Source organism: Pteropus alecto, unplaced genomic scaffold, assembly GCF_000325575.1.
Source record: "Pteropus alecto unplaced genomic scaffold, ASM32557v1 scaffold276, whole genome shotgun sequence".
NCBI lineage: Eukaryota > Metazoa > Chordata > Mammalia > Chiroptera > Pteropodidae > Pteropus > Pteropus alecto.
The window spans coordinates 4572268-4582710 of NW_006438074.1; the positions used below are offsets into that span (position 1 = coordinate 4572268).

The 10443-nt window shown below is 35.8% G+C and overlaps 1 protein-coding gene across 1 annotated transcript in view; it reads left to right on the forward strand.

Moving 5' to 3' along the window:
- CCDC196 (coiled-coil domain containing 196) overlaps positions 1-4437 on the forward strand; it is a 17087-nt gene extending 12650 nt beyond the window's left edge. The window contains exons 9-10 of the mRNA XM_025049141.1: positions 3892-3950; positions 4125-4437. Of these exons, the coding sequence (XP_024904909.1) occupies positions 3892-3950; positions 4125-4244 (179 nt within the window). The 3' untranslated portion in view covers positions 4245-4437. The remainder of the gene's footprint in view (positions 1-3891; positions 3951-4124) is intronic.
- The last annotated feature ends 6006 nt before the right edge of the window (positions 4438-10443 follow it).

Consider the following 10443-nt stretch of genomic DNA (forward strand, 5'->3'; position numbering starts at 1 on the left):
TCCTTCCTTCCTCCCTCCTTTTCTTCTTTTCTTTTTTGCTTGCTTGCAGAATATTGAATCTTTGAGCTTTGAACCAGGACAGCCCACAAACAACACCCTCTTTTCTCTCCTCTTATGCTTCTGGAGAATTAAGTGGCAGGGCATCAACCTGTTCAGTTATCACAAATGACTGTAGCCACAGGCATGAGTGACCCATTGCTACTGTGTTTTATCGATTGTACATTCAGAGAGTGTGGATTATAGCCAGTTTCATTATCTAACACATGCATATACCAAATCTTTAGGTTTGTTTGAGCTCAAGTGCTCTGAAATCTAAGTCTTGAAGTTTGGTTACATTGATCTATATATGACCTAGTGTTTGATTATTGAAAAGTAAACAAAAGAAATATTAGTTTTCTTTATAGAGGAATTTTTAAAGTAGTTACATTAAGATATTATTACCAACAGTGATATAATAGGGAGGTGATTTGGTGGTGCTCAGTGTTTCCCAACTTCTGTGACACTTAGATTATTTATTCAATATTTTCTGTTTAGATTGACTTCTTTAATTTCTTAAATGCATTACTTGAAAATAAAATTTATAATACTGTTTAAATGAAACACCAGTGAAGTTATCCATAAAAGAAAGTAAACTTAATAGTAAGTATACAGAAAATAAAATGTTAATATTATAATAAGATGTTGAAGCCTGAGGCCCATTTTATCTTTATTAGGAAGTGATATTAGCAAGATATAGAGAGCTTTAAAAAAACCCAGCCACAAATGAAACTTTCTCTTTGATGCCACCAACTTTGAAAGAACTAAAAAGGGAATAATTGTCCCAATGTGATTTATAGTATATAATGTGTTCTAGCACCTCCTAGATTTATCTCAGTTGCCAGCTAAAACCATCTTGCCATCAAATTTTTTGAAATAGTAATTAAATGTATAAAGCATTGGATTTAAAGTCATGTATATGAGTTGTAGGCCTTCTCTGAGGCTAACAACCAGTTAAATAACCTGAACAAGTCACTTAGTTTCAGTTTTTTCTTTATCTAAAACACCTATAACATTTTACAGAGCATGTTGAAAACATATGGCTTTGTTTAACCCTCACAATGACTCTATGGGGTAGGAATTGTAGAATAAGAAACAAGTTCGCAGAAGTCAGGCTTTCTGACTCCACATCCAAAGCTCATCTCCTAGAATACGCTATAAAATGGCAGTGTTAAAGTATGTGATTTCTCATGAACTTTCCGTTTCTTCAGGCTACGACTTGAATCCAAACTTATCACTTGTTTAATGTATAATTGTCTCGATGAAGAACCATATTCCCTAAGTTTAAATTTGTTCAGTAATAAAACGGTTCCAACAGTTTGACAGATTTGTAATTCTGCATTTCTCCCAGTAGGTGGCACCAATCACATCCAGGCTTCTAGTCCACAAATCATAGAAATTCAGGAAATGTTTGAGCAATGCCCTTCTATTACCTTTAGGACAAAATGTGCTACGTTTATGTATAAATGAAAAAAAGGGAAAAAAAAAACAACTATGGATGTTTTCTGCCATGTTCTGTGGCACTGAGTTGTATTACTGGCAGCCTCGATTAGATCTTATTAAACTCAGTATTCTGCTGCACATCTTTACCTATTATTTGACTCTTCCAAAAAACAGTCACTGCCCACTTCCTCCACAATCCCTGTCTAATACTGTTTTTTTCTACCATTTACTAATTTCTTAATCAGGCGATTGGGACACTAAATTAGAAAGTCGGTTGGGCAATTGCACGAGGTGATAGATTTTTGAAGGTTAAGAAATTAATAGTGTTCCTGGATAATCTTTCTTTGCTTCTAGGTTCAAAAGAGTTGTATTTCACAAGTCTGTCTTAAAGAAAGGGCGTAATGTAATTTTGGACACACCTCCCAGCAGGTGAGGGTACAGGCCCTTTTGTCCTAGGCATTTCCAAGTAGAGGGAGGGTTTCTCTCACTGCTCTTGGCCAAGAATCCCTTCTCCCACATCAACTGTCCTGTGTGCCCGTTGGCTGCCTTGCAGTGGCGTGACCTATTTGGTTGGCAAAATACAGTCTTGTGTTAATATTACTGACTTTGTTGCCCTTCAAGCAATCCCTGCTTGCTAATTCCCCTGAGGCCCTAGTTTGCAGTATTACCCTTGTCGGTCTAACCTGTTTAGCATACTGCATCACCTAGTCTTACACAAGAGAAAAACATTTTATACCTGGGTAAGGTCTTTTCCTTTTAGTCGTTCCATAGATGGGTCACATTTGAAGGGATTTAGTTTCCTACCAGTGTAAAATTACGATCTGACCCAGGGCGTATGGCAACCTTTCCCTGGCTTCAGTAAAGATAGCAGTCCGTGGCCTTTGCAGTCGCCTATCTCAGAGAGTGCAGGTACGAAGCAATCTCTAAATTCAGCTGAATTTCCCATCATACCAGCTGGTGTTTAAAGAAAAGGTTTATCTTCAGTAATAATAGAAGTGGTGATAAGACATTTGATTTTGACAGCCTTGCTTTTCTTTCCTCCCCTACTCCCTTCCCCCAAACTCAGCATTTCCTTGAACTCTTTTGAAAAGAAGCTGAAGGTTGGATGTGAATATTTTGCTACATTTATAAATTCAGATGAAAGTCCAGTGAGGTGGGAAATGAATACTCTTGAGACCTTATTTATTCTATGACTCCCTCTGTTCTGAAAGCAAGTCATTCTTCGTGGCTTTAACCTTTACTTCACTTTAGTATTACTCTTCCTGATGGCTGAAATACACACCAGCAGGTGCTGCTGAAAGGAAAATAGTAGTGTTAAGCTAAAATGCTGAAAGGCAGGGGTGGATGGAAATCTACAGCGCATTCAAATCTGGATCCTTGATAAATAGTATTGCTCTCAAATACGAGCTTTTAAGTTTTGAGGCAACTTGATGTCAAAATTAGTTTTATTATATTAGTACATTATGGAGTTAATTTCTAAACTAGGTCATTCTTTCACTTCATATAAAACCCCACAGAAGTCCGGGGTGGGGGGGGGAGGGCGCATAGAATAAAAGTTTTTTTTCCAAAATATAAATTTTAAAAGTTGAAAAAAGTAAACTGTACTTTTATTAATATGATTATTTCAATGCAAGACAATAGATTACAAACTTTTTTGCAATCGTACACTCAGGAGAGCAGCAGGATGTCTAGGATAGGGTTGTCATATTTAGCAAATAAACAGAGGATGCCCAATTAAAACTGAATTGCAGATAAACAATACCATTTTAGTATAAGTATCGTATTTACACGTATTCTAAAAATTATTTGGTGTTTATTGAAATCCAAATTCAACTAGCAACCCTAACCTAGGACAGAGTCACTACAGAGCCTACTTAGCACCCTACAATCCTCTCTCTCTCCCCTTTTAATTGCCTCCCTTCACCTTCTCTACATCAGCCTGTGCCTGTCACTCTCTCTGCCTCATTCTCTCCTCTCTCCCCCACCTTTATCTTTTCTTTGTTCTTCACTACCCACAGTTGACCATTTTTGTGGAATATACATCTAGGTTATCTGAGGGTGTGTATATATGTATATGATTTACCATGACTTTTCTTCATTTAAAAGTTATAAGCACATTTGTTAGCCTCTCAAAATTGTTTTTACTTGCATGTAATACTCAATGATTATTTTTTCCTGCAGGACATAAACTCTCAACAAAGAAAAGAAAGGTTTGTCACTCCAACTTTAAAAATACTGTTTGGTAAATTTAGTTTCTAAAACAACAATTAGAAAATCCATACTGATGCTAATACCAGGGTCAGTCCTACAGTGATACAATGATATGATATTGTGATGAATGTTAATAGCCTGGCAACTAAAAATAAAACTTTTTTCCTCAAAGAAAGCTCTCATATTCCTGTTTCCCATTAGGTACTGCGGGCTTTACGACGACAGGCAGAGCAACTACGGGCAAAAATGAATCTAATGCAGTAAGAGCAACCTCCATTTTCAAAATCACTTTAAAGGCTTGAAAAGATAGAGTTTGTGGGTTTGGGGGATGCACTTGTTAATGTACATTCTAATTTAATATTTTTAGGGGATGTGCAAAGTGAGTGCCAGGTCATTTGATGTTTTAGCTTTTTTTTTTTTTTTTTCTATTTTAGAGAATCCTAGGATCAAAGACCTACACAGAACAACAAGGAACTAAAGGAAGTCAATTTGATGACATAGGAGGGAGGCTCTTTTTTCTTAGGTCACTGCCAGATGAATCTCTGAAGGATTAGAAGGCTTTCACTCCATTTGCTTGGACAGATTTAAAGACTAGGCATAACCATTTGCGTTCATTAAAATCTCTCGAACCTTTGTTTTAGTGCTGTTTCCCCTCTCATTCCCCAATGAACTGGGCGGAAATGCTAGTTAGATGTTTAGCCTTAAGCATGTCAGAAATTTAGTCATTTAGAGATTGTAAAACAGCCTCTGTTGTTTTGATAGCTTTTGATTTCGAAATGGCTAGTTTCAAACCACATCACATGTTGTTAATGAGTCCATAAAAAGCTGCTCCTCTCCACTCTGAAATATTTAATTTTGGACAGATCCACCACTGGCAAATTAGTAAAAGTAGGTACAAAATAAGGAAAATTATACTCCATAGACCCTTATTCTCTCACCATCCACTTCCAGCTGTCCAGTTGATTCTGCTTCCTAGTTATCTAGGCCTTAAATATCTTCAATCTTCCTAGTACCACTGTTATAGTTCAGGCTCTCTTTCCTGCCTGGATTACCTCACCTCTTAATTGGTTTTCCTGCTTCCAGTCCCTCTCATCTATTTTCCATAGCACTTCTGAAACTACCTTTTCTAAAAAAGAAATAAGATTATGTCACTTCACTACTGGTTTACCACTGACTTTAGTGTAAAGCCCAAACTCATTCACAGACCATATAATGATCTGCCTCTTGCCTACATCCCCAGGCTCATCTTTCACTGTCTCCCCCTTCTCTCCTATATCCTACATTGAGCTCTACAGAACTATTTGCAATTCCCCTGATGCACCAAGAGTTCTACTATCTCCACGCCTTCTCAGAAAGCTGTTCCTCTGCTTGAAAGATTCTTCTTTTCTTGCCTGCTTGCCCTTTGCCTGTTTGTCCTAAGGCTGAGTTTGGTGTCCATCTTTTATCCCAGTGCTCTCAATCCTAGTTGTGTATTAGAATCTTCTTGGGAGCTTTTAAAAATACCAATTCACTGGCCTCCTCTCCAAACCATTCAAATCATGATCTCTGAGGGATAGGGCGAAAGCATCTGTATTTTTTAAAAGCTCCCTGAGAAATTCTTAATTGCAGCCAGGTTTGAGAATCCCTGTTCTAGGCTCTCTTACCTCTATCATAGCACTTAATGAACTATATTGCAATTACTTGTTAACCCAGCTATCTCCCTCACTTATGGTGAGCTTTTTGAAGTTCAGGATTGTCTTGTTCATCTTTTCATTTTGACCACCTAACACAGTGTCTGGGATTTGATAGAGGTTCAGATATTACATAAGGCCACAGAGAGTTCATTGCAAAGTCTCTGGTCTCTTGATACCCTGTCTTGTGTCAATATGATCCTGCTGGATCATATTATAGTCCCTGAGATCTTCAGATCTTTTGTTTATTCTGGTTAGGGATTATTAATTTTCTACTTCATGTCAATATGGGGAAGGCTGATCTGTTATAAAACACTTCATATCCTGTAGGAATCCCTTTTACATTCTGGTAGTGAGCTAAGTAAGCCAACCAATTAAAAATCTTCATTTTCCCCAAAGTCAATTTAAATCTTAAAGGTATGTTTAAAGGTGGATTTTTTTTTTTTAAGTACTTTTGGACTAGAAAAAGTTCACACGAAGTCACAGAATTTGGATATTAGAAGGGACTTTAAATAAGCCTAAATTTTCTTCACTTCATAGAAGAGGAAACTAGAGTTTAGATATGTTGAAAGTGTACCCAAACTTCCACAATTAATTGGAGCTGCTAACAATTAAGCTGATTATCAAAGCTTAGGTATTATTACTACAAGTTCATATTATAATCTAATTCATATTTTGTCTCTGTTGATCACAAAAATAACAGGCTCTGCCACCCTGAGATGATGAGTTTCATGTTCCACCGAGTTAGCTGAGTGCCTAATCTACATTTTGTTTCAAGAAAGTTAGCTTTAGAGAGTTTCCAAATCAATTGGATTAAATAGAGAAACGAGAACAAAAATCTGGAATATAAAATCTGACTGCACCATTACCTTGTACAAGTCATTTAATCTCAGGCCCTTAGATTGCTAATTTAAAAGCTAGATTAAAAGAGCACAATTTGAATGTTTTAAAATCATGTGTTGTTGTTGCTCTTTAACTCTTCAGTGGGTCTAGATGAGTACCTGACCTTTTTTCCTTATTTTTTGAACTATGTTGTAATTATTTGTTCTTGTTAATTATTCATTAACCAAGTCATGAAATAAGCTAGTTTACTTGCTAGCAGAAACTTACAGCTTCTTAAAGAATGAACCATTTGCTATCTCCAAAATATGGAAATTGTATGTTCATTATCAGTCAAGTTTATCATCTTTCTCTCAAATGCTCTAAATCCTTCAATTTCTTCAAAACAAAACTGAAATATCATAACTTTTTATTCTACTTTGTTTTTAAGACTTTACATTGGACTCTTTCACTTATATGTCAGTGCAAAGTTATCAGTTAGATTGGCTGGCTGTTCATGGGTGTCTGTATTTTGATAAACCCAGGATATAGTTCTCAATTTTGTCTATACAAACTTATTTGATCAACTTACCCAACGTCAGAGACTCATTCAAACTACTCTAACTCCCAAAGAAGTCACTGATACCAAATATTAATTTAAACTACAGAGAGCGCTATACTTTTCAATGTGGTTAGAATATGTCTATATTTAGGACATCCCCACCTCGGAATCAAACGATTAGGGGAACTGAATTAGTAGTCAGAAAGTATTGGTGGAATTGAAATATCATCATTATACTTATATTTATATTTGTAATACTCCAATTATGTTTCTCTGAGAATAAAATTCCTGATATCCTTGACTGTACTGGGAGATATTTTTCAATTTTAAGTTCAACTGAGGAAAACTTCTGTTCCATCAGCAATACATTTACAAAACATAATGTTGGGTAATATTATTTTTGTGGCTTATCTCGTTTATTTTACCTTGACTTTCTAGCTCTTCATGAAACATCTGCTAACATTTCACCACCTAAAGTTAGCTTTTTGCAGTGAGCTCAAAGTAATAAGTAATGTTTGTCACATTTCTTTCCTAAATGAAATAAGGCCAACAATAGCCTGATACTTTCATCTTTAGTCTAGAATTGCAATCATCAAAGAGGACAAGTATGCAACATTATGCCTTACACTTTTAGAGCCAGGTAGAAAATCCAGTTTTAGTATTGTATGAATGAACTATGGTTACCTCAGGTGGTATCTCCTTCTGTAGGCTGTCTTCTGCAATCTGTTACATGCTAAGGCATGTAACGTGCCCTTCTGGCATCTTGGGAGGAGCTTGCATTGCTAGCAATTCAAAGTCCCCGTTTGCTTCATATGTTCTGTATTTAGTCAACAAATACTAGGAGGGATACTTGCTCTGCAACCAATCAGTCCCACAGGAGATACACAAACAGATACATATGAACTATTACATGATAAAACGAGATTTTTCAGGACAACTGAAAAATCCATCATCTTTGCTTCCTTCACAAATTCATTTATGCTTCCTAACATTTCAAACTTTTACTTAAGGTTCATTTTAAGCTAAGATACTGTATAAACATCTCTATAAACCATATTTCCTCCAATTTTTAGTCAACGTGAGAGAAAATGGATTATTTAGGTTAACAAAATAAGTTTTTGTACATTGCTTTTATAGAGACACAAATATTTTTCTATGGTAGCTGTACTTTCAGCTAAGTTCAATTATATAGAAACCAATTAATAATAATAATAATTTAAGAAAAGAATAATACTTGTGAATTTTAAAAATGTTCACGACCTCAATCCATGTCCGTTGTTAAGCTTGGGACAATCTTTTCTTGACTTGTGTATACCGAACATTGAAAACTGAAGGCCTTGTTGACAGAGCCCTTTTAAGAAATCAAATAGCTTCTGGTCACTTGATGGTACTTTTCCATTTATCAAATCTCACCCCCTTTCCCTTTTCTAATAATTCTTTCCTCTTCTAACAAATTCTGTCCTCCTTCCTTATAGCTTACCATTTCTTTGAATTAAGGAGAAAGAAATACCAGTGCTTTCTTCAGAAATCAAACATTTTTTTGTTGTTCCTGGTTTCCTCTTACTATCAGATAAACAGCCATATAAGTAGTGACCTTGCAAATTTGTAAATTGTCAGGGCACATCTGGAAGAACTTCTTTATCTTGTGAATATTAACATGAGATGATGTGGGTGGTTTAAAAGTATAAATTAGAGCCCTCAGAAAAGAACAAAATCTGTAGTAATGGTGGAGAGAGGAAGGAGTCTGTAAAAAGACTCTAACTGCTAACCTAACAAGACACTAGCCTTACATATGGTACCCAGATCAAGTCTCCTTTTTATCTTAGTCCATTTGGTAGGGGGGCAGCTGATCTCCAGCTTGTGGGTGAGTACATGATCAAGGCCTCACCAATCAGAAAATGCTATTCCCCTTGCCTTAGTAAGTGCTTTGGGGATGGGCACATGACCTAAATCTATGGTTTTCAAGATTTTATCTCAGGACTCCTTTACATCTTAAAAAATTATTGAGGATTCCGAAGACCTTTTTATGTAGGTTATATTTATGTAGGTTATATCTATTGATATTTACTATATTAAAAATGTTTTAAACATAAAAACATACAAACATGCCATTAGCTATAAAAGTGATATCTTTACACATCATGTAGCCTCTGGAAAGTTCCACTGTATCTAATGAGAAAATGAGAGTGGAAAGACGAATAATGCCTTCGTATTACTATGAAAATATTTCTGATCTTGCAGATGCACTGAGAGGATCTTGGGGTCTTCAGATGCCCCAGACAGACTTGAAAACTACTGATCTAAATTATAGCCTAGAGAAGTCAATACCATCTTTGCCACCATGTAGAAAGAGCCAATGCAAGAATTTAGTCAACAAAGAACAAAGCATAGCTAAAAGATGACATCTTGATGACATGGTTTCAGATCCTGATGCTAGCGAATACTGAAACTATACATATGTCCGGATTTCCTAGCTACATGAGTCAATAAATTCCTTTTGGCTTAAACTAGGATCAGTCACTTGCAACCAAAAATATCCTCATACATCTCGATTTCCAGATGGGGACCTCAGATGAAGAGAGTAAGGGTGGGAAAAATACAAAGGACAAGGGCACAAAATAATTATTCAAGTAGCAATTTGCACAGAAAAAAATATCAAAAATGCAAGGAAAAGTTCAATTTATTTTAAACATGGAAGACATTGGAAAACATTGTCCTAGTTGTTCCCAAATAAGTGCCATCAAACTCCATGGGCAATTGGAGTGGCTTAGCTTCACTTCACTAAAAGATAACAAAGTCATAGAACTGAAAGCAAAATGTCAAGTTCATTAGTAGGAATGAATAAATTTATCTCACCTGACTGGAAAATTCTTAGAAAACTACTTCTGGGGGAAAAAAATTTGGCTACTTAGGTCAAATATTAAAAATTTCTTCAGTATTCTCTATTCTATAGAGCTATATTTTCTCTTAAAAGTGTCTAATTTCTAAACCCCAGCTTTTAAAGAAACTTTTGAACCTTAATTTCTGATAGGCTGAATTTCTATGTTTTCATGGATATACAGTATGTAATCTATCTGTCACCGCTGTACTAGTTTGAACAGTGTCACATCAAATTTCACACCCACCCAGAACCTCAGAATGTGACCTATTTGGATATAGGGTCTTTGTAGATGTAATTAGTTAAATTGGGTCATACTGGATCACAGTGGGCCTTAAACCTAATGATTGGTATCCTTATAAGAAGAACAAATGAAAATACTCATAGAGAAAGCCATGTGAAGACAGAAGCAAACATTGGAGTGATACAGCTATAAGCCAAGGGATGCTGGCAACCACCAGAAGTTAGAAAGACAAGAATTTTTCCCTAGAGCCTTCAGAGGGAGTGTGGCTTTGCTGATACCTTCATTTTTCAACTTCTGGCCTCCAGAAGGTGAGAGAATAAATTTCTGTTGTTTTAAATCACCCAGTTTATGGTACTTATTTATGGCAGTCCTAGGAACTAATACATTGCCTAATTCAGTCAGTTTAAAGTTCTTCTTGACCTTAATCAAGCTTCTTTGGGTGAAAATTATAGGTTTTAATCAACTAGAACTTCACCTTGCAGTCATTTTTTTTTATCGTGCCTAATACACACAACAAAATTACCATTTTAACCATTTTAAGGTGTACAATTCAGTGGTATTAAGTATTATATTCAAAATG